The 25181-nt window shown below is 43.1% G+C and overlaps 1 protein-coding gene across 1 annotated transcript in view; it reads right to left on the reverse strand.

The window, feature by feature from the left end:
• Positions 1 to 7414: 7414 nt before the first annotated feature.
• The window catches only part of LOC114922861 (cytochrome P450 2K6-like), a 28297-nt gene continuing 10530 nt past the window's right edge, over positions 7415 to 25181 (reverse strand). Inside the window, exons 2-6 of the mRNA XM_029284936.1 lie at positions 21170 to 21311; positions 19011 to 19198; positions 16830 to 16971; positions 7501 to 7622; positions 7415 to 7441 (exon numbers count right to left, since the gene is read on the reverse strand). Of these exons, the coding sequence (XP_029140769.1) occupies positions 7415 to 7441; positions 7501 to 7622; positions 16830 to 16971; positions 19011 to 19198; positions 21170 to 21311 (621 nt within the window). The remainder of the gene's footprint in view (positions 7442 to 7500; positions 7623 to 16829; positions 16972 to 19010; positions 19199 to 21169; positions 21312 to 25181) is intronic.

Here is a 25181-nt window from a genome sequence, read left to right on the forward strand (position 1 = left end):
CTTGAGGGCGCGGTGGAAAGTAAGGAGATCCGGAATCATCCGGATCTCGGGGGGTAGTTCGTTCCAGAGGGTGGGGGCACCCACAGAGAAGGCCCTCCCCCTGGGGGTCGCCAGCCTACACTGCTTGGCCGACGGCACCCTGAGGAGGCCCGCTCTGTGGGAGCGTACCGGTCTATGGGAGGGAATCTGTGGCAGAAGGTGAACCCAAGGTGAACCCAAGACTAAAGTTCCCTCCCACCACCTACAAAGTAACAAGTTGCAATTCCCACCACAGAAAGACTGTCATAAATCACATTCACCAATTATTCTAAAACGCAGGCTCTCCTCCCAACTTCTCAGCCCGCCAAAACCTTTTCTAGCTTTGACCTTGATTCTCACACAGCTGCAATTATTGTGGCTAACTGAAACAGCTCAAGCATTTCCCCCTCCCCCCTTCTCCATCTGAAATTTCCAAACAACAACAACAAAAAATGAAGGCAAAAGGTATCATGGCTACAGCTTTTAGTTGTTGCAGTGCTGACATCTGGCCCCCCTTAGCAGAAAGAAGTCCTGCAAATCAAACAAAACCATAAGTTAAGGATTTCCCCTTGGTTTGTTCTGATGTTTATCATAAAATTTACAAATATGTCTATCAGCTTTAACATCAGTACACTTTACACAAGTAGCCTCTGACAATGGATAGCCCTTCCACTGCACCAAGTATTGCAATTTTCCTTTATACAATCTAGCATCGAGAATACACTTCACTTCGTAATGAGTGCCTCCAGCCACCACAAGGGGACCAGGGGCTTTCTTAGGAGGGGGCCTTAGAGTCGATTCTCCGAAAGGTTTCAACAAGCTGCAGTGAAATACTGGGTGGATCTTCCCCAAGAATCGAGGGAGTTTTAATTCTACAGTAACTGGATTTAAAATTTGCACTATGGGGAAATGGTCCAGGTATTTTAGCCCCAATTTTTTGCTAGGCAAAACCTGTCTTAAATACTTTGTGGACAGATAAACCTTTTCCCCCACACGAAAAGATCTTTGGGGTGCTCTTCTCTTATCAGCTTGTTTTTGTATGTTTCTGAGGCTTTTTTCAAAGCTTTCTTTGCATTGTCCCACACTTCCTTCCAAGCTGACATCCATTGATCTAAAGTCTGAGAGGCAGGTGGTTCTTGGGGATATTCAGACATCGGGATGAAATCCCTTCCCGTGGCGATCTTAAAAGGCATAAATCCAGTGCTACTGTGGACAGTGTTGTTGTAAGCTACTTCAGCAAAAGGGAGGAGGTCAGTCCAGTTCAGTTGTTGATAATCTACATAGCACCTAAGATATTGCTCCACCATTGTGTTCGCTTTTTCAGCCGCCCCATTCGTACACGGGTGAAAAGCCAATGACAGTCCTTGCAGAGAGCCAATTATTTTTAGAAAGTTTCTCCAGAATTTAGCCGTAAATTGCACCCCCCCATCAGACATTACATGCTTTGGCATGCCATGTAGCTTGTAAATATGTTTAAGGAACATTTTAGCCAATTTCTGGGCAGATGGGAGGCTGGAGCAGATGATATAATGAGCCTGCTTTGAAAAAAGATCAATCACAGTCCATATTACCGTATTTCCTCTACTTTCAGGTAACTCGATGATAAAGTCCATAGCTATCTCTTCCCATGGTTGGGAAGGATCCACAACAGGCTGCAATAGTCCAGGGGATTCCTTGGAATTCTTTTCATGTTAGCACAGACTGTGCAGCTTTTTACATAGTTCTCCACATCTTTCTTTAAGCCTGGCCACCAAAATTACCTGTGAATTAAATGCAGTGTTTGCAAGTAACCAAAGTGGCCAGCCTGTTTTACATCATGGCTGTGTTGGAGCACTTGGAGTTTGAGTGAATTAGGCAAATATAATTTTCCGCCTTTCCAAGCTAACCCATCCCTATGGGTAAGGATGGTTTGATTGTCTTTAAACCATTGATTATTAATCAGTTATTGTTTTCACTTCTTTGTTAAAGGATGATCAGGGTTAGGAGTTTATACAGATTGGGGTCTCTGTGGGGTTATCTGAGACATAACTTGTGGTGTGGACATAATGGAATCAATGACCTGCTCACACTGGCTTTTATATTGGGGTAATCTGAACAGGGCATCAGCCAAGAAATTCTTCCCACCCAGTATGTACTTAAGGATGAAATTAAAATGATTAAAATATTGCGCCCAGTGTACTTGTTTGGGAGATAGTTTACGAGGAGTTTTCAATGCCTCTAAGTTTGTGTGATCAGTCCATACTTCAAAAGGCACCTTGCTCCCTTCTAGGAAATGACGCCATGCCAGTAAAGCCCATCTGTTCACAAAGGCTTCTTTCTCCCAAATGGCCCATCTCCGCTCTGTGTCAGTGAACATTTTTAAATTATAAGCACAGGGCTATAAAAAGAGATGGGAGTACCAGACCATCTTATTTGTCTCTTGAGAAACCTATACGTGGGTCAAGAAGCAACAGTGAGAACTGGACACGGAACCACTGATTGGTTCAAAATTGGGAAAGGGGGTCTGGCAAGGCTGTATACTATCACCCTGCCTATTTAACTTATATGCAGAGCACATCATGAGAAAGGCATGGTTAGATGAATCAAAAGTTGGAATTAAGATTGCCGGGAGAAATATCAACAACCTAAGATATGCAGATGATACCACTCTATGGCAGAAAGTGAAGAGGAACTAAAGAGCCTCTTGATGCGAGTGAAGAAGGAGAGTGCAAAGGTTGGCTTGAAACTCAACATTAAGAAAACCAAGATCATGGCATCCGGCCCTCTCAATTCCTGGCAAATAGATGGGGAAGAAATGGAAGTAGTGACAGATTTTATTTTCCTAGGATCCAAGATCAGCACAGATGGGGACTGCAGCCAAGAAATTAAAAGACGCTTGCTCCTGGGGAGGAAAGCTATGGCAAATCTAGACAGCATACTAAAAAGCAGAGACATCACCCTGTCAACAAAAGTGCGTAGAGTCAAGGCCATGGTTTTCCCAGTTGCAATGTATGGCTGTGAAAGTTGGACCATAAGAAAGGCTGAGTGCCAAAGAATTGAGGCCTTTGAACTATGGTGCTGGAGAAGACTCTATTGAGTCCCCTGGACTGCAAGGCATTCAAACCAGTCAGTCCTAGAGGAGATCAACCCTGACTGCTCTTTAGAAGGCCAGATCCTGAAGTTGAAACTCAAATACTTTGGCCACCTAATGAGAAGGAAGGACTCACTGGAGAAGAGCCTAATGCTGGTAAAGATTGAGGGCAATAGAATAAGGGGATGACAGAGAATGAGGTGGCTGGATGGAGTCACTGAAGCAGTAGGCTTGAGCTTAAATAGACTCCAGAAGATGGTAGAGGACAGGAAGACCTGGAGGAACGTTGTCCATGGGGTTGTGATGGGTCTGACACAACTTCGCAACTAACAACAAATAAAATCCCCTCATAACTTTTTTGTAAGAGTACTCCCCCTACAGCCACATCACTAGCATAAGCTTGAATTACGAATGGTTCCTCTGGGTAGGGGTGCGTTAAAATTGGCTCAGCAGCAAATCGTCTTTTTAAGTTTTCAAAAGCGGTTTGGCATTCCATAGATCAATGTAGTGGCTGACCAGGTCGCGGCTTCCCCACTTCTTTGCCAGTTTTTAACAGTTCTGTCAGGGGCAAAGCAATTTCATCAAATGAAGGGATGAATTGACAGTAGAAGTTAGCAAATCTTAGGAAACTCTGTAGTTACTCTCGAGTTTTTGGAGGTTACCATTCAATTACAGCTTTCACTTTAGCTGGATCCATCTCAATGCCTTTGCTGGAAATTCTATAGCCTAAATAATCCAAACTTTGAAAGTTTGACATAGAGCTTAGTGTTTAGGAGTTTTTTCAGTGCCTCTCGCACTAAGGTTACATGTTCTATCAAAGTCTTTGTATAGATTAAGATGTCATCAAGATACACCAAAACGCCCTTGTAGAAATGATCGTGTAGCACCTGGTTAATCAGTTGCATGAACACAGCAGGAGCTCCTTGTAATCCAAATGGCATAACTCTAAACTGATCTACCCAAAGGGCTGTTAAAAGTAGTTTTCCATTCATTGCCTTCTCTTATTCTCATGCGGTAGTACACCTCTCTTAGGTCTAATTTGATGAAAATCCATCCCTTTGCCAGATAGGTTAATAAGTCCTTCATTAGGGGAAGGGGTACATATTTTCCACACACACTGTTGAGGCCTTTAAAGTCTACGCAGAGCCTGAGCGACCCATCTTTCTTTTCTTTGAACAATACCGGGGTTGCTACTTTGGATTTGGTAGACTCAATGAACCCTCTGGCCAAATTCTTGTCGATGTACTGCCGCATTTCCTCCACCTTGAAGGGGGGTCATGGCATACATCTTTGGTTTTGGCAGCTTGGCTCCCGGTAAAATCTCAATGGCGCAGTCATTTGGTCTGTGGGATGGCGGGACATCACATTCCTTTTCACTTACACCTCTGCTAAGTCTCAATATTCTCTGGGAATGAGCGGCTATCCTGGCAGGGGAATAGTTGCTATCTTTATCGTTTTGGGTGGTGGTTTTGTTTCTCTACTAATGTCATGGGACGGACGGGGGGAGATGGCCCTATGGGCAATCTCAGGATTCTCATCCCCTTCTCCCATCATATAAAATGTTTCCACTTGTCTAACCAAGCTAGACCTAGAATCACTGCTTCAGTCATTTTTGGAGCCCCCACAAATCGGATGAACTCCCAATGTTCACCTACTTCCAGCTGCACCGGTACTGTTAGGTGGGTGATTAAGGTTTCTCCCATTAAAGATCCATCTGCCTGTTCAAATTTCATGGAGTTGGAGAGTAGCCTCACCCGAATGTCTAGTTTGAGAGCAACTGGAAGGCTGATAAGGCATCGTGAGTACCCTGAATCTACCAACAACCGTAATTTCATTTGAGCACCTGTCTTAGGAACTATAAGTTTGGCAGACAGGCAAAAAGGTGGAATAGGTTGACTCACCATCGGTCGTTCTCCCCCTCGTCATCACTGTCATAAGGAGCCAGTGCAGTGGCCAGGTCGGCTGGGGTCTCGACCTTCTCTTGAGTAGGTGAGGTGACTTGGGCAATTGGTTCCTGAGCGATCCAATTTGATTTCTCTCTGGTAGATGGCTGGCTTCTCTTTCTCTTTTCCAGCGGGGCTGAGCCACTTTTCTGCTGCGGGAATGGGACAGGACAAGCTGCTGCCTGGTGACCGGTTGACCACACCTAAAACATTTGATCGGTGGGCCCGAAGGTGGTTTTGAAGGTTCCTCCATTCCAGTCACTGGAGTTCATCTGGCAGGTGGTCACTTAGTCTGGTCTGGCATTGGTCCATGTCCAGGAATCGATAGCTTCTTTTAGCGGGTCACCTCAATGTCCATCTTCATTGCCACCCAATATCACTCCTGTAGATGGTCAGGCTTGGAACAAATTGGGGTCCAGGTCATTCTTGAAATGGTGAACCAGGGATCGCTCTGGCCACCACTCAATTCTACTTGCCACCCTCTGGAATTCATGCACATATTCCTTTGCTGGTCTACCTCCCTGTTTTACTTCATGAATGTCCTTCTCTGCCTGTAGAGCTATGGATTCATCCTCGAATCTGGCTCTTAATCCTTGGATGAATAGGTTGTAGTCCCATATTTTAGGTGCTTGCTCATTGTTCAAGCTATTTAGCCATTCCGATGCCTCCCCTCTAGGTTTGCTGCTATGACATCGACTATTGCATCAGGGTCCAGATAGGCATTGGCATTTCAGTTCATGTAGGAGCACACTTGGTTCAAAAAGAAGGTTAGCTTTTCAGGGTCCCCATCAAACTTGGGTTTAAAAGAAGGAACTGTTATGGGTTTCTGCCTGTCCAATAAAGTGTGCAGCCATCCATACTGTTGTATTAGATCACATTGGATTCCTCCTACATGATCAAACCTTAGCATTGGCCCTGGGCTGTTGTAACAGTGTTGATGGTGGTCAGGACTGAGTCGTCAATGGTGAGGCTCGGGGTTACGTTGGTAATGGTGACAGTCTGGACTGGACTGGTGTTGATGACAATCTGGGCTAGCCCGACACAGATCCCTGTCGGGGTTACCGGAATATCGATAATGACCGAGGCTCTCCCTGTGCCGATGGCAGTCCGGGCTAAGGTGACATGGGTGCCAGTCAGGGCTCATATAGAAGCAGCGCTGTTCAGGGCTAACATACCATTCTAAATGCTCAGGGCTGTCACGATGTCAATGGTGGTTAGGGTTCAGTGGCTGCCAATGGAGGTTGGAGCTAGCACATTGCTGGTGACGATCCGGACTTCACCTCTGCACTGAACTTGAAGTTAAAGCTGGTGGCTTCAGATGTGGGGAGGTGGCCCGGGCTCCAGCTATGGGACTGGGACTCTTCCTGGACTGGGAATGATCTCAGGGGCGTCTGTCATCCCGCTTACTGACCAATAATTGACGGGTGACCTGCTCCCTGCTTCCCACGTCCAGTCCTTCATATTTCTCCCTCAAACACTTGACTGACTGGCTTTGAATTGCTGTCAGGTATTTCCACTCACCCGACTCATCCAAAGGTGCCACACACTTAGTACCTCTTCGATCAGAAGAGCGCGACTCGTGGGAGGTAGTCAGTGGAAATTCAGCTTCAGTGGCCTTTGTAGAATTCTTTTTCTGTTGGGCTGCCTCTGAATGCCAAGAGTCTCTGCTAGGCAGGGCCCATTCCAATGACCAGATGGGCTCCCATGCCTTTGGTCTCACCCCTGCCGCTGGAGTTTCCAAAACCACACTCTCTATTGGTGCAATGGCCTGCACTCCATCCGCTGATGTAGCAGCTGTGGTCACAGTGCTGGTGACAGGTTCCTCCTTTTTCTCCATCTTGGATTCTTCCCTGAGTCTTTGTCGTCCTCCCAAGGCTTTGGGTAGGCAACCAGAGCTCAGGACCTCATGAATTTTAAGATAAGTTTGAGTTTTGGGTTAATGTCATGATTCCGATAGATTAAACCAATTAAAAGAACTTCAAGCTAAAGATTTCTTCTTCAAAGAACATTTTATAAGGAAACAAAGTATTGGCACTTACATAGGTGAACCCAAGACTAAAGTTCCCTCCCACCAGCTACAAAGTAACAAGTTGAAATTCCCATCCCAGAAAGGCTGTCATAAATCACATTCACCAATTATTCTAAAACGTGGGTTCTCCTCCCAACTTTTCAACCTGCCAAACTTTTTCTAGCATTGACCTTGATTCTCACACAGTTGCAATTGTTGTGGCTAAGTGAAACAGCTCAAGCATTGCCCCCTCCCCCTTCTCCATCTGAAATTTCCAAACAACAACAAAAAAAAACAATGAAGGCAAAAGGTATCATGGCTACAGCTTTTAGTTGTCGCAGCGCTGACATAAGATCTGTAGAACTAAATAAACATTTAGTCATTTTCCCCTTCTATGGCGTTCTGGAGCGAGGAACAGCACAGATCTTAAAAGGAAAGGGATGCAGAGTTATTCCTAGTACTGGTTCTTCACTGAGTTTCTCCACTCCTTCTGGGGGTTGCAACCTAAATGCCCTCAGTAGGCTGGTGAACATAATGAAGACCTGAATCCTTGCAAAGAGTTCCCCCAAGCAGCTCCGAGCACCTACAGTGAAGATAAAATAAAAACACAAAAACAGTAGTGGCAACCTTTACTGCCTATTCATTGACCATTTATGACATTTAACAACAATCTAAAAAGGGTATCTCAAAGTGGTGGAGCAAGGCCTCCTTCATTCACTAAGCCAATACTAATTAACAGAATAGAGTCTGCCTGAGTGGATACTTATAATAAATTTCATAAAACAAAGATGTATCAGTTCAAACCAAAGGCTTACCTAGTCCAACTTCTGTTTCTATTGTGGAAATTAGATGTTGATGGGAAGACACCAGCAGGAACTGATTAGTGCAATTCTATATTAGTAACCATTTTTGTAGCCACTGTTCTCTTTTTTACTCATTTACTCATTAACATTCATTAGAATAGTGGACATGACAGAACTATATAATAATAATAATAATAATAATAATAATAATAATAATAATAATAATAATAATAATAATAATAATAATAATAATAATAATAAGAAGAAGAAGAAGAAGAAGAAGAAGAAGAAGAAGAAGAAGAAGAAGAAGAAGAAGAAGAAGAAGAAGTAGTAGTAGTAGTAGTAGTAGTAGTAGTAGTAGTAGTAGTAGTAGTAGTAGTAGTAGTAGTAGTTGGAAGGGATCTTGGAGGTGATCTAGGCCAACCCCCTGCTCAGGCAGGAGACCCTATACCATTTCAGACAAATGTCTGTCCAATCTCTTCTTAAAAACTTCCAGTGCTGGAGCATTCACAGCTATTTGAGGAAGGTTGTTCCACTGGTTAATTGTTCTAATGGTCAGGAAGTTTCTCCTTAGTTCTAGGTTGCTTCTCTCTTTGGTTAGTTTCCATCCATTGCTTCTTGTCCTGCCTTCAGGTGCTTTGTAGAATAGCTTGACTCCCTCTTCTTTGTGGCATCCCCTGAGATATTGGAACACTGCTATCATGTCCCCCCTCGTCCTTCTCTTCATTAAATTAGACATACCTAATTCTACAACTGTTCCTTATATGTTTTAGCCTCCAATCCCCTAATCATGTTTGTTGTTCTTCTCTGTACTCCTTCTAGAATCTCAACATCTTTTTTACATGGTGGTGACCAAAACGTGATACAGTATTCCAAGTGTTGCCTTACCAAGGCATTGTAAAGTGGTATTAACACTTTGCATGATCTTGATTCTATCCCTCTGTTAATGCAGCCTAGCACTGTGTTGGCTTTTTTGGAAGCTGCAGCTTATATTTAAGTGATTGTCCACTAGGACTCCGAGATCCCTCTCACAGTTACTACTATTGAGCAAGGTACCTATACCTGTGCATTTGTTTTTTCTTGCCTCAATGTAGAATCTTAGGCTGAGACTTTTCCAGGATCTGGTTCCTCTTTCATACCCTGTCAGGAGAAATCCCTAACCGAGACTAGCACTTCTGCCTGAAGAAAGAGGAAGGAGGCTTTATCCACATTTTAACATGCTTCAGCAGATGCATTACTTTTATTTTTCACAAATCAGCAACCAAAAAATCTAATACAATCCTGGGTTGTATAAACAGAGGTATAGAATCAAGATCACGCGAAGTATTATTACTGCTTTATAAAACCCTAGTTAGGCTACACGTGGAATACTGCAGCGAATTTTGGTCACCATGTTACAAAAAAGATGTTGAGAGTTTGGAAAAAATTCAGAGAAGAGCAACTAAGATGATCAAAGGTCTGGAGATGAAAACATACAAAGAATGGCTACAGGACTTCAGTTTGGCTAGTCTAAAGAAAAGAAGAAATAGGGGAGACATGATAGCAGTGTTCCAGTATCTGAGGGGCTGCCACAATGCAGAGGGGGCCAGATTGTTCACCAAAGCATCAGAAGGAAGGACAAGAAACAATGGTTGGAAACTGATCAAAGAGAGAAGCAACCTGGAATTAAGGAGAAACTACCCGTCCGACACGGATAGAGCCAATTCATGAAGGCTGGCCTGTTCCGGTAGACCCGAGCCTTTGTCCATTTCCTTGTGGCTGGCCTGTTCCGGTAGGCCTGAGCCAGAGTTCCGCGGTGAACTAGAATCCAACGGATCGGCATGAAAAGCCAATTGAGAGCAATGTCCCATGGGCACAGTGCCTGAGTTAGGAGCAGCCTCGTTGGTAAAAACCCCATTCGGCGATCGCAAGGTCCCAATTTCGCTGAGAGACTCAGATGCACGATCGCAATCATGTTCCTCCTCCCCCCCCGAGAGCAGAGTCAGGAGTGGAAGAGTGGTGTGGTAACCTCCATCACAGTTGGTCAATGTGCCTGCAAAGCACGCGATCGTCTTCTAGGGCCACTTCGTCTGAGACCGGCCCTGACACCTTGCAAACCACAGCTCCCACCCACAGTGCCTCTTGTCCATAGTTGCGCGTCCACACTGGATCACCCACTTGCAATTGCCTTGGTGCCTTAGGCTGCGGCACCTGTGATGCAACCCTATCAGGGTTTAAGCGATCCATCTTTGTGATCAATCGGCGCCCCCATCTTAATTCAGCTGGGCTCTTGCCCGTAGAAGTGCAGGGTGTAGTGCAATGGTTCTCAACCTTTTTAATGCCGCGACCCCAACCGGTCGTAAGTCGAGGACTAAACCGGTCGTAAGTCGAGGACTACCCAACCGGTCGTAAGTCGAGGACTTTCCCTGCCCGGGAGCGCCATGCATGCGTGGTTCCGCCCGCTGCGCTGGCCGAGGCGTAGCTGACAAGCGGCAGAGATGGAGCAGGCCGACCACCAGCTGGCCCAGCCCAAGGGAGGTAAGGCACCCACCGGAAAAGGGGGGGAAATGGCGGACAAAAAAAATGGCGGACAAAAAAAATGGCGGACAGCCTTGCTTGGCGACCCCCGTGAAATGGTCGATCGACCCCAAATGGGGTCCCGACCCACAGGTTGAGAACCACTGGTATAGTGCATTTGCAAAGTAGGAAATCTGTCAACCTGTGATGCCAATTGCCATTTGTGATCTCTTCAAGGATTCCTTGGTTGTTCTAACCAGGCGTTCCGCTTGGCCGTTAGAGGCCAGTTGAAAAGGAGCTGAAGTGGCATGTCTAATCATATTCACCCTTAAGAAGGACTGAAACTCAGCAGAAGTAAATTGAGCCCCATTGTCTGAGACTATGACATCTGGGAGCCCATGTGTTGCAAAGATGCTGCGCAGAACCTGGATGATCCTGGCAGTAGTCATAGTGGACACTGGAATGACCTCTAGCCACTTGGAGTGACTGTCCACAACAATGAGGAAGAGTTGCCTCTGAAAGAAGCCAGCAAAATCAATATGAATCCTTGACCAATGAGTATATGTGGTCTCCCATCTGTGCACAGGAGCATGTGGCATTTCTGGCCTTGACTGTTGGCAAATGAGGCACCTTTGGACCTGGGCCTTGATATCTTTATCGAGCCCAGGCCACCAAAGATAGCTGCGCGTGAGTGCCTTCATTTGGACTATTCCCGGATGTCCCTCATGCAGAGAATCAAGGATTCTAGCCCTCAGTGAGGTCGGGATTACTACCCTACTGCCCCACAAGATACAACACTTATAAGTGGATAATTCATGCTTCCTTCTCCAGAAACTCTGAAAGTTAGGGCCAGGACATGTTTCCAGCCATCCTGTGAGCACACAGTTCAACACGCAGCTCAGCGTGTTGTCTGAAGCTGTTTCAGCAGCAACATCCCCTGCATTAAGGGGAGGCTCCGGCAAATCCTGAATAGCCAGGATGTGGTTAGCTGGATCAGGATTTGACTCTAATAGCTGTAGAGGCAACCTACTAAGGCTGTCTGTGTGGCCCATTTCTTTACCCAGTTTCTGAACCAGACAATAATCATAAGCAGGTAAGAATATTGACCACCTCAACATTCTAGGAGAGATAATCTGGGGTATCTGCTTGTTCATAGTGAACAACCCCAGGAGTGGCTTGTGGTCAGTGAAGACCATGAAATGGCAGCCATACAAAAAGTCATGAAACTTTTTAATACCCGCCACAATGGCCAATGCTTCCCTATCTATTTGTGCGTAATTGCGTTCTGCAGCAGAAAGAGTCCTGGAGTAATAGGCTATAGGGACTTGTGTCCCATCAGCACTGAGATGACTTAACACAGCTCCGATCCCATACGGGGATGCATCACACATGATGCTGATTGGCAACTGCTCATTGAAATGAGCCAACACCGCATTTGATGACAAAATGCTTTAACTGCTGCAAAACTCCTCTCGTGGATACTCGTCCACTTCCATGGGGCCTTCTTGTCCAAGAGCCAGTGTAACGGCTCTGCCACTGCGGCCTTGTGGGGGAGGAAAGCATGATAGAAATTAAGGAGTCCCAGGAAGGCCTGAAGCTCTCCCTTCGTCTTGGGACTGGGTGCCTGCTGAATTTATTTATTTATTTATTTATTATTTATATTTTTACCCCGCCCTTCTCCCTACGGACTCAGGGCGGCTTACAGCCTTTTAAAAACAAATACATAAATACAAAAAATACTAAAGTTAAAATGTTAATTAAAATGAAATATTATTAGGCCTTTGTTATTTTTTAAAAATTGTTATAAAACCCAGCTAAAAAATAACCCTTAGGCCAGTCCTGCCAGCTTAAATAACCATGTCTTGAGGGTGCGGCGGAAGGAAGGGAGATCAGGGATCACCCGGATCTCTGGGGGTAGTTCGTTCCATAGGGTGGGAGCTCCCACCGAGAAGGCCCTCCCCCTGGGGGTCGCCAGCCGGCACTGTCTGGCTGACGGCACCCTGAGGAGACCCACTCTGTGGGAGCATATCGGCCGATGAGAGGTAATCTGAGGCAGAAGGCGGTCTCGGAGATAGCCAGGTCCGATGCCATNCGCACCCGGAAAGCCACCGGCAGCCAGTGCAGCTCGCGCAGTAACGGCGTTACATGGGAGCGACGAGTCCCTCCCAACACCGCCCGTGCGGCTGCATTCTGGACTAACTGGAGCCTCCGAGTGCTCCTCAAGGGGAGCCCCATGTAGAGAGCATTGCAGTAGTCCAGGCGGGAGGTGACAAGAGCATGGGTGACTGTGCTTTGAGCTTGGATTCAGCAGGATGAATGTCTTCGGCATCTATACAAAATCTCAGGAATTCTGTGGAAGTGACTCCAATTTTGCATTTCTCCTGTTTGCACTTCAGCCCCGCTTCGCGGAAATGCTGCAAGATGGCCCGGAGCCTGTCAGCGAGGTTTTCAACTGATTCCCCAGCTATGAGGACATCATCGAAATATGGGCATACACCCGGAATGTTGCGGAGCGTGCGCTCCATTACACTTTGAAAAATGCCCGGGGCTACATTAACCCCGAACTGTAACCGTCGCACCTTGAAGGCTCCCCTGTGGGTTACAATAGTTTGGGCCTCAGCCGTGGCGTCATCCACCGGCAGCTGCTGATAGGCCTGGGCCAAATCTAATTTGGCGAAAATGTGACCTCCCTGTAGAGATGCCAAAATGTGGCTGACTACAGGCATCGGATAGGAGTGCTGCTGGAGAGCTTTGTTTAACATGCATTTATAGTCAGCACAAATGCAGACTTCTCTGTTAGACTTAAGTGGCATTACAATGGGAGTTTCCCATGGACTGCTGTCCACCGGCTCTAAGATGCCTTGTTGCAACCGCTTGTCCAGCTCTGCATTGATTCTCTGCTTTAAGGCAAAAGGCACCCGACGAGGCTTAATTCTTATCATTGCTATTGAAGGATCTAACCGTAGTGCAATTGGAGGCCCTTTGTATGCCCCTAACTCTGAGCTGAAGACATCAGCAAACTCTTTACACACCGCCGAAAGGCTCGACGTTTGCAAGCTATTTAACCCCATCACTTGAATTCTCAAAGCATCAAACCAATCAAGTCCATTTAAGCTAGTGCAGTTGCCCTCAACAACTACGACTTCCAAGGGACCCTCGAAATTCCTGAACTGCACCCCGTGTGGCCTCCCCCTTGACGTTAATCCGGGAGTTTTGGAAGTCGGTTAAAACGAGGTTCGAAGGCCTGAGCGTAACTCGTTTGCCGCTTTGACTACAAATCTGCTGAAGTGTCCTTTGGGAGATTATCAATAGAGCTGAATCCGTGTCCAACTCCATGTCAGAAGGAACCACTTGCAACTTGATTTTGAGGTGCAACTTTTCCTTTAGTGGGCGATGGGCGCCTGTCCTAAACACGCTTCTTCTACTCATGCAATAGCCCACCCTGTTTTGACTGGGGACCCTGGTACCTTTCCGAGGCAACTCTTCTGATGAATGTTCTTTCCTGTGACTCAAACAAACGGCAGCAATGTTGCCTTTCTTGCCACACACCCAGCAAGTTGCTGTGTGGAACCGGCAGTCAGCCCGTTTGTGACGGCCTCCACACCCAATGCAATGAGAGAAAGAAACTGCCTTGTCAGGTTGCTTTTGAGGCCTTCTTTCTGGAGGTTGCTGTAACCGATTGACTTCGTGGTCCAATTTGGAGTCTTCAACTCGGCATCCTCTTGGTGGATGGCCTCGGTGCAAGGAGGGTTCTTGGAGAGCCGCAAGGCCTTAACAGCCCCGCCTGCTGCTGCTTCAGTCGTTATGTCCCTCAATGCATCTTGAAATGAGATAGTCTCTTTAGCAAAGATCTTCTGTTGCAGTTCTCAGCTCCTTAGACCACAAACTAAACGGTCCCGCAGCCTTTCTTCAAGATCTTTAAATTCGCATTGCCGTGCTGCTTGGCAAAGAGCGGCTATGAAGTCAGCAGCGGACTCGCTGGGACACTGGTCTCGCTGTTTGAAAGCATGCCACCAAGCGATGACTGAAAGCTTGGGCTCAAAATGTTCTTTGAGCATCTTCTTAAGTTCTGCGTACGCAATGGATTCAAGCGGCGCTGGTGCAACCAAGTTCTCTGCGATGTCGAATGTTGCTTGACCGCAAACACACAGCAGCATCGCGGCCTTCAATCCATCGTGTCGAACTTGGTTAACTCGCAGGTAGTTTTCAACTCTCGCAACGTGGGAGCTCTACCTCTCTGGATGAGCAATGTCGAATTCAGAGAGTTTTCCGATCTTCGCCATGGTGAGTTTTTCGCAGCCTTTTCAATGCCTCGTGCTGCGCAAGCTTCCGTGGGATTTCCAGGGCGGATCTTTGGAAGCACTCTCCTCCAGTGTTTCCGTACTGGCAGGATAGAGTGAGGGGGGGTGGAACGCCATTCCAACCAAGCACTTGCTAGGCCTTTCCCCCGTAGTGACTCAGCTCTTCGAATTGCGGCAGCACAATCCCACCTTCGTCGCCAATGTTCTGTTTTCTGCTTGGTTCAGCATTGAAGAGGCAGCAGTAGAAAACAAGTATTTCTTTATTGAAGGTCAAAACAGAAACTAACAAGCATTGCTCCACCCCTATTTATACACTCAGCTTTGGGCAGCGTCAGCAAATGAGAATACAGTATTCTCTCACTTAAATGCATACTAAGTAGTCTGTAGACAGAAAGTCTGGCTTGCAGGCCACGTGGTCTGCTAACCGTTCCTGCACAGATCTCAGCAACCTGTTTCATAAATTTACAGTGGGCATTCCATCACTGGAGATTTTTTAAGAAGAGACTAGACAATCACCTATCTGAGGTGATATAGCTTCTTCTGCTTGAGCAGGGGTCTGGACTAGACGACCTCCAATGTCCCTTCCAGCTCTATTCTATTCTATTCTATTCTATTCTATTCTATTCTATTCTATTCTATTCTATTCGATTCGATTCGATTCGATTCGATTCGATTCTGTTCATAAGTTTTAGCAATCCCATGTATGGTTTTCTATACCTTTATTTTCTAACAATGAAAAGAAGGGCTACATTTAAGGAAGCAGTTGTAGGGGAGACTCCTTATAGGATAGAAGGGGAAATAGGTGGCATAATAATAAATATACAAACAAAAAATACTTTTCTAATAATTAAGAGCAGATGGTTGGATTAGCTTCCCTGAAAACAGTAATTCATACATTTTTTATTGCTTTGCAGAACTCTTTTTATCCCCAATGGGTTGCCATTCTTCCCCACACCTCAGCATACAGGATAAGAAGGATCCCATCTTATATCTATGATTTGAGCTGCTTCCTCTAATTCTTCCTCGAACCTTTCCTCTGACTCAACCCAGTGTCCTCTTCTAAATCATTGTCTTTGGATATCAGATACCGTCAGCCCTTGACTCAGGATGGTGAGGTCTAATAGTGGTAACTGTGGTACATCAGATGCTCCTTCCCCAACTGTAGTAAATATACAAGGAAGCCCTCATTTCCTAATCAACTTACCTTTTTCTCTCTTTTCTTGAAGCTGGGACCATTTTTAAACAAAAATAGAGAGGAAGCATAGAGTTCCAGGCCACTGCAGAATGATCCTTTGGACCCTCTATGGATGTATTTCTGCTCTTTTTTAACCCTGCTAGATGCTCTGGGGGTAAGGGTGGAGGATCCATAAGATAAGGAGTACTGGGGCCTCATTCTTTGGAGAGCCTCTCTGGGACCTTTGTCTCATCTTAGGAAAAATAATTTGACCACACAACTTACTGACTGGAGCTAATATAGCTGTGTGCATTCTTGAGTTTTACTTAAGTTAATCTAACACCAGGAGAATTGCATCACTAAATGTTTCTTTTGGTTTTCATGCTACACAGTTCTTCCCCCCCCCCAACTGGGGGAAGGTAAATTAAGCTTCTTAAGTTATCTTCCCCCAAATCCCCAGTAGATATAGACTAAATGTTATTTTGCCCTTTAACCTGCACACTTTCAAATGCAATCTCTTTCCTTACAAGCAAAAGAAACCTACACATTTTTTTTCTTTTTACAAAAGAGAAAGAAACCTACTGTCATGGTTCCGAAAGAAGAAGCTTTTCAAAGAACTTTGAGGCCTTGTTTACCTTAAAGAATCCTTTTCTTGCTACATAGCTTCGGCACGTACATAATGAAGCCAAAAACTGAATTCTCCCTCCCCCAATCACCCGTAACAAAGCATAACTCACTCCTTCATTTAACAGTGTCATCAATCACATTCTCCAATTAGTTTGAAGTGTGAACTTTCCCTCCCGTAACTCCTCTGGTTACAACTAACCTTGGAAATACTGTACTGAAATATTGTTATGGCTAACTATCCCCCGAGTACATACTTTCCCCCCTCTCTTCTAACATTGTCTGACTTTAACTCTAGAAGTGATACACAGGTTAAATAAAACATGTTTGCTTCTTTATATGTTGTCAAGCAAGAACATCCGATGTTAGCAGCCTTGACACCTACATATTACCTGCTCCAAATGGCATAAATGCTTCTTTAGTGACAAAATGTCCTTCTTTGTCCAAAAAATGGTTGGGGTTGAATTTTTCAGGCGTCTCCCATTGTTCAGGATCAAGGAGAACAGAGCGCAGGTCTGGTAAAATCATAGCCCCCTAAAATGAAGAAAGAAAAAAATGGAAACATCTGGACCAGTGGCCCCCAACCTTTTGGGCACTAGGGACTGGTTCTGTGAAGAGAGGTTTTTCCATGGACCAGAGGGGGCGTGGTTTGGCATACTTCCTGCATCCCGCAGATGGGGGATGCTTTCCTTGTTTGAGCGGCCCTGTTTCTGGCATGCCGTGGACTGGTGCTGGTCCATGGACCAGGGGTTGGGGACCTCTGCTCTAGACAATCTCATTTGTTTCTGGATATTCTATTTCTTTTCCTTGCATGTTTCAGGTATATATTTAGGTATATTCAGGTAGTCAGTTTTTTGTAGTGGTTTAAGGTGATAGCCTGGAAAAACCAGGAGACTATGAGTTCTAGTCCCAGTTAAGACAGGAAAACTGGCTGGATGACTCTCTATCAACCCAAACCATCTCACAGGGTTGTTGTGGAAAAAAATAGGAGGAAAGAATATTATGTATTGAGTTATTTATAATAAAGGTGGGATAAAAATCCAATCTAATATTAATAAAATACTTCAAGCACTACCTGTGCTTAATCTGCAGGCTACTTCTGCAACCTCCCCTTTATTTATTAAGTTCTGCCCTGCATTTATTATTTTTAGAAATAACTAATCTGTCTTTTTGCTTTGACTCCCATCTCTTCTCTTCATGGAAGCAGCTGAGAAGCAAATGGGGACTATGAACAAGCCAAGTTATCCTTCATTGAGATAATTCATTTCTCAAAGTCTTGTGTGGTAGTGCTAACTTTCCCAATGAAAGTCACTAACACAAAGTGTACAGCCTGGAGAGAAGCCCAGCCTGAATTACAGCCTGGAGAGAAGCCCAGCCTACAGCAAATACAAAGGGTCATTTATGCATATGGGTCAAAACAAAAGAGAGCCAACACAGTTGTAGAAGCAGGAAGCATTGATGGTTTGATACTCACAATAGTGAAAGAAGTGAACAGCAAGCAAACAGCGTAAGTTTAAAAAGTAATCCTCATTCACACCTAGACATCAGCTAGAAATAATAATCAAAAGGAGAAACCGAGGCCCAGACAATGATTTCCACCATGAATGCTGTTCTATATTACCAAGAGGGATGTGACTCACTAAATCATGTATATGAAAAAAAAACTGCAAAGGAGACGACTTAAGCATTTAATAAAAATAAGCATTAGAGGACAGGCTGCTTAAAAAATGGCCAGCACCTGCAATTCTGCTGTCCCTTTAAGATCTCTCCCTAGCCAGAATAGCAACTGTTCGCTATAACAGTTGAGCAGAGAGGCAGGGAAGTGTGGTGTGTTTGTCTGTGAAAATAAAGCAGCCTGAGGTAGCCTAAAACAGGCAGAAAGATATTCTCCAGTAATAGGACTCACAAGGTGCAAGTTGGAGAGCAGTAGGAGGATGTGTAGTAGTAGTGGGAAAGAGTGGAGTAGTGAGTAAGGAGTGCTGGCCTTTGAGTGTTTGTGTGTGTTGCCTAGGTCTTATGTTATGGGTTGACTGTCATGTTATGGAGCCCACTGAGTTGGGTATACTTAAAAGAACCATGATAATAAGGCATCGAAACTTCTCAGGTGAGCTACTGGAAGAAAGCTTTGGGTTGGAAGTTGGCCTAGTGTGATAAACCAGAAGTCTGACAAAACCAGCATTCATACATTCTTCCTTGAAAGACATGCTTAGCATAGCAGCAAGTGGATCACTTTGATTTAAACACTGCATTCCAACAAAGTTTTAGCAAAGAGTGGAAGTTCAACAGGGCATCCATATACAGATCCAGCTCTTAAAGGATGATTAGGGGGCTGGAGGCTAAAACTAAGAAATGTCCTTACAGTGAGAACAATTGATCAACAATTGATCAACAATTGTTTTCACTGGGGGTTGTGGGTGATCCATCAGGTTTTTAAGAAGAGATTGGATAGTCATTTGTCCAGAATGATACAGGGTGTCCTGTCCAAGGAGGGGAATTGGAGCAGAAGACCTCTAATGTCCCTTCCAACTCTGTTATTCTGTACTGTTATATTTGGAATTCAGAAAGATTCACACCTTGGGAATGAGAAATCCATTGAGGTAAACATCCTTCACACATTTTCTTGGTAGTCCAAATAATGTGACGTATTTGCTTCGTATAATCTCATGAATCACAGCATTGATGTAGGGCAGATTCTTCCGATCTCCATAACAGATGGAGTGAGACGGATCCAAAACTGTTTCTATCTCCTTGTAGACCTTGTCTGAGAAAAAGAGTAAGAAAGTAACTTTTATTGAAGAACTTATAAATTATCTCAGAAGATAAGTAAGATGAATGTGGAGAGATACCTTTCCACCTGAATTATTTCATGTGGTTGCCCTTAAAGAGATTTTGAATAGTTAGTCAGCTGGAGTATAAAATTCTGAGAGCAGGAAAGGGTTATTAACACTCACTGATGAAACTAAAAATAAGTGTATAAAAACTACTACCACCACCACTTAGCAGTCCATTCTCTGAATTGGCTGCCTCCCAGAGATCTGGATGTATCTCACTCTGAGGAAGGCTCTAAATAATTTGGTTTTTCTTCAGATCATATAAATCTTAACCTCTAATGAAGTTTGTTTTGTGTCTGCAGACCTTACATGCTGCCATTCCTTCAGTCCTTCATGAAAACAGCAATACAAGGATGTTTGAGGTCCTGGGTTGCTTGTCTTTTAGATTTCTTTTTCTTGTTCAAGACAGTATATTATTCTTACTGCCCCTTTAAAAACAGGGTATTGAAAGAGCTGCTTCTGTCCTAGATCACTGCATCCAGCATAACTAATCTATTCAGTTATCTGAATCAGGGATTATTTCTCCTGGAAGTCTTGGACTTTGTAAGTAAATTGGAGAAAGAAAAGAAATTGCAGAAATGAGGGTTCCAGTCTTCCTTGCAGCCACAACAATATGTGATAAGCCTAGGGAGCAGATGCAAGAGGCTAACTGCAGGGGTTTATGACAATTTGTCATGGCCATCTTGTTACAGCCATCTCGCTGTGGGGCAACTCGCCATGGCCAACTCACCACAGGACACCTCACTGGGGGAGAAGAGTTACATTAATATCAAAGAAATGGTGGAATAGAATCATTAAAGAATGTAAAAGGAGGGACAAAATGTAATGTGAATGACAAAAATTAAAATATTTGTTATTTATTTTAAATAATTGAATTGTTTAATTGTCCCACAACGAGTTGTCCCACGGTGAGTTAGCTATGATGAATTGTCCCGTGGCGAGTTGGCTGTGGAGAGTTGTCCCATTCCAAACTGCAACCATTGCTCACTGTGGCTTCCACTCCATAACAACTGAGACTTTAGGAAGTGTTAAAGCTGAGAAGACGAGGCAAAGAATGCTGGGAAGTTACTATTTCTAGGGATCTCCTATTATTCCCTACATCTGTTGGAAGATTGATTGAATATCAGCCTTGGAGGATCTCATCTATGATCCAAATCAGTCAAACAATGCACATGTTTTCCCATCTGGAATATTGTGTTCACTTCTGTGTACCGCAAAATACTACTTTTATAATGCCTTGGTAAGATCACACTTGAAATATTGCATCCAGTTTTGGTCCCCACAATGTAAAAAAGATGTGGAGATTCTCAAAAGAGTACAGAGAAGAGCAACAAAGATGATTAGGAGACTGGAGGCTAAAACATATAAAGAACATTTGCTGGAATTGGGTATGTCTAGTTTAATGAAAAGAAGGACTAGGGGTGATATGATAGAAGTGTTCCAATAGCTCAGGGTTTGCCATGAAGAAAAGGGAGTCAAGCTATTCTCCAAAGCACCTGAAGGCAGGACAAGAAGCAACGGATGGAAACTAATCAAGGAGAGAAGCAACTTAGAACTATGGAGAAATTTCCTGACGGTTAGAACAATTAATCAATGGAACAACTTGCCTCCAGAACTTGTGAATGTTCCAACACTGGAAGTTTTTAAGAAGAGATTGGACAACCATTTGTCTGAAATGGTATAGGATTTACTGTCTGAGTGAGGGATGGATTAGAAGACCTCCAAGGTCCCTTCCAACACTGTTATTCTGAGAAGGCAACCATTTCTGGAGGTTGAATATAACCCTGAAATCGGATAAGAAACTATCTATACAATCTGGAATATACATATATTAATATTCTATCTAGCGTGACATTGTAGAGGAATTGCACTTCCCACTAAAAATTCAACTTTATTGTCACCTTGGATATCTGGATGAGTTGCCATTAGTAGCAATGCCCATTGCAGAACACTACTAGTTATGTCTGTCCCAGCAATAAAGATGTCACCAATGCAATGAACCAAGTTGTCTTCATCATAGGTAGAATTTGGATCCTCCTTGCTCTAAAGTTAACAGTGAGAAAGATGAAATGTCATTTTTTCATTATTATTATTATTATTATTATTATTATTATTATTATTATTATTAATCATCCAGATGTTCAGACTGGTTTTGGCATTTTTGTCTACCTATCGAGTCCTTACCAAGGACCTGGGATAGGCAGATGTGGATTTTTGATGGTATTACAGATATCGTCGTAGGATGGAAGCTGTTCCTAGCAAGGCCACCTTTTGCAATTGACTGATGGATATATTATTATTATTATTATTATTGTTGTTGTTGTTATTGTTGTTGTTATTTCTTTCCCAAACCTAGTGTTTCCCTTTCTGGTTCATAGTCCATTTTTTCTGTAGAGATTGAAGCTCTAATCAAACCATCAGGATGAAACAGGGCTAGAGACAGTGATTCTAAAAGTGGGACATATGAATCATATTTTTGATCAGAGTAGGAACAACCACTGATCCCTTTTGGTTGTGAACTAATAGTATGTTAATTGTTTCTGTTGTAGTTAAATCAACTGTGTCAATATTGTCTACACAAGAGATTATGGCAGGAGGGGAAATAGCTGGCAATGTTATTCCATGGCAACAGGCAGAGGTGGCATTCAAATACCTGAACAACTGGTTCTCTTATTTGATGCAGGCCTGGGCCTCCAAGGCCTAGAACGAACTTCTGGAAGTGGCATCCATGCACTTCCGGTGGGCCATTTTAGGCCTGGGAGGCAGGTTGTTCCACTGGTTAATTGTTCTAACAGTCAAGAAGTTTCTCCTTAGTTCTAGGTTCCTTCTCTCTTTGGTTAGTTTCCATCCGTTCCTTCTTGTCCTGCCTTCAGGTGCTTTGGAGAATAGTTTGACTCCCTCTTGTTTGTGGTAGCCCCTGAGATATTGGAACACTGCTATCATGTCACCCCAATTCCATCAACTGTTCCTTGTATGTTTTAGCCTCCAGTCCCCTAATCATCTTTGCTTTTACAAGGCATTGTAAAATGGTATTAACACTTCAGGTGATCTTGATTCTATCCCTCTGTTTTTTTTGTTTTTTTTTAATCAAATTTTAAATTAATTTTTTAAATAAACAAATAGATACAATTATGGCATACATTAATAAAAAAATAAAAAACATAAAAACCTCATATTCCAAGATGCTCAGCAGCCTCCCAGGACCACATTCACCCTCTCTTAACCTACCTACTTCCCTCCTCCTCCTTCCTTCTTCCTCTCCACCCTCTCAACAACTCTACCCTACACATCCCCCCTCCTTCTCTCCTCCTCTTTCAGATGTGGTCTTGGAGGTCGACTGAGCCTCCTTTCTTCAATAAATACATTATATCTCACTACCATTCTAGTATACCAAAATATAACTATACATAAGAGATCCCTTTCCCCCCTGCCCCCCTGGACTTCCCGGAACCAAATACAGGATTAAAGCACATCCCATTCCATATCTAAATTACAATTTAACTAAACAAACATAATACAATCAATATTTACATACTTTAACTCTAATCTAAAACAATAAGTAAAAACAATATATCTACTCAAAAACTATATGATATTTATTCATTCCATACTTTCTCTGAATATAATCTATCCACCTCCAACATTTAAGCTGTAAACTAAAATACATACAAGACAATTTTTAAAGATCTAAATATTATCTATAAAACATCTTATATAAATTTTCTCTTAAATTTTACATTTAAGTTTGTCCTTCACTTTCTTCACTCTTAAGTCAATACTTTCAAAGAAATCTTCTTATCTTTCATTGGATCAGCAACAGCATTCCAGTCTCCAAACATATGCAAAAACCTATAAAATTGTTTTTGTTGTTGTTGCTGATATAGTGCATATAAAACAATGCCTCCTTCTTCAAAGCTGGAGAAATAAGATAAAATCCCAATCTTAAGTTTATCAAATATTGAATCTTTCAAAGTAATATGAGTTCCTTACAAGCATATAATCCTTTTTATATTATTTCAAATATTAAAATAATTTCTTCCTTTTCTGTGGTAAAGTCAAACCATTCACGTGCAGCGTCGTCAACTTAACCATCCTTTGGCTTGTGGAGCTTATTAAGCATTCCCTGCAAATCTGTCGTTACAGATCTCTTTGGCCTCGCCCCTCCCACTGGCTCTGAAGTCGGTGAATATGTTATGGATACAATTTCTTTTTGTTGTTGTTCTTTCTCTTTATGCCTAAAGGCAGCACAGGTCATTCTTTGCTCCTTTGAGTTCACTCCCAACTTTTGTTGATTCTGAGGATCTCCTGCAGATGATGACATGGCCCCAGGCAATTCCACAACAAGTTGCTCCATCAAATCTTTTTTTGCTGTAGATGTCGATGATGATGATAAATCAGCGTTCAGGACCGATAAATAAAAATCTTTAGCTTTTTGAATGGTATTTAATCTGTATCTGGTCCCTGCATAATTTACCACAATTCCAAAAGGAATCTCCCATCTAAAAGGCATCTGCCGCTCTTTAACTCCTGAGCCAAAAAAGTAAAATCCTTTCTTCTTCTTAAAATCTTAGAAGGTATTTCTTTTAAAAATATAATATCTTGTGCAGCAATTTGAAATCTCTTCTGATAAAAAAAGCTGTATAATTTCATTACGACGTACTCTTGTGGTAAAGTAAACAACCACATCTCTAGGTATGTTTCTCTGATGTGCAACCCAGGAGTTTACTCTAAAAAAATTTCTATTTCTCCACAGATCACCTCTGGGTTGCAATCCAAAACCAGGGCCAAAGCTGTAACAATTTCTTCCTTAAGTTTCTCTTGTAAGTCCTCCTTAAGACCCCTAATCCTCAGAGCAAATTCCATTTCTCTATATTGTGACATTACCATATCATTTTGAAGAATTTCCACACCTTCTTCTACTTTCTCAANTTTTAACAAAAGTCAACAACTGAGTACACAAATGTATAGAATTTCTATCCTAGGCTAGGTTTCTAAATACATAATGCCACCCAACAGTCCAATTTATATTCCAAAAATATTTAGGGAAGTAAAGTGCCTACCACCTTGCACTATTATCTGCTGTCAATGGTCCTCATGTGCATTCCAAATTATTCAACTCTAAGCTTATTGATCAGATAGCTTAACCATAATATACATTTTCCAATTTGGGAATGAAAAATAAAATAATAATTCAGTGAAATTACAATTCTGGTAATTCCCATGGCTCCATTGTTCTGGCTAATTCTGTATCACTCAGAGAAGAAGGAGGGCAGTGACCACAATACTCACGATGTGGGAAAAGCTTGTTAAAAATTTTGAAATAATATCCATGGATTCCAGCAATTCCAAAAACTCCTTATCTTCAGTGGAAAAACAATGTCCAAAAACTACAGCACAGATCACATTGCCAAAAAAATGTGTAATGTACACTGATGGGTCAAATGGCTGTCCTGATAACAGAAAATGTTAGTAATAAAAGCAATTTGGTCTAATAGAGCTTTTTAAAAATAAATAAATAATGCTAGGAATAAAAAGTTAGTGAGCCCTAGTAAAGCCAAGTAGAAAATCAAACAGATTGCATTTAGTAGAAGATCAAACAGATTCCTGACAAACCTAACAGACAACTTTCTCTCCCAAAAGGTAGAGAAGGAACTAGAGGGTCAGCCATTCTGGACTTAATTCTCACTCTAATTCTCACTCTTAATTCTCATCTGTAACAGAGATGAAATGTTAGAAGGTGTTGAAGTTATAGGAACCTTGGAATGGGGGGGGGGGTAACCATGCAATATTGGAATTCAACTTTATGCAAGCTCAAGCAATAAAGAAAAGTCAAACTAAAGTCTTGGATTTCAAGAGAGCTGATTTCAATAAACTTAGAGCTTGAGAAGGATCCCATGGATGAGAATCCTCAGG

This window comes from Protobothrops mucrosquamatus, unplaced genomic scaffold (assembly GCF_001527695.2).
Source record: "Protobothrops mucrosquamatus isolate PMUCROS unplaced genomic scaffold, P.Mucros_1.0 scaffold1126, whole genome shotgun sequence".
Classification (NCBI taxonomy): domain Eukaryota; kingdom Metazoa; phylum Chordata; class Lepidosauria; order Squamata; family Viperidae; genus Protobothrops; species Protobothrops mucrosquamatus.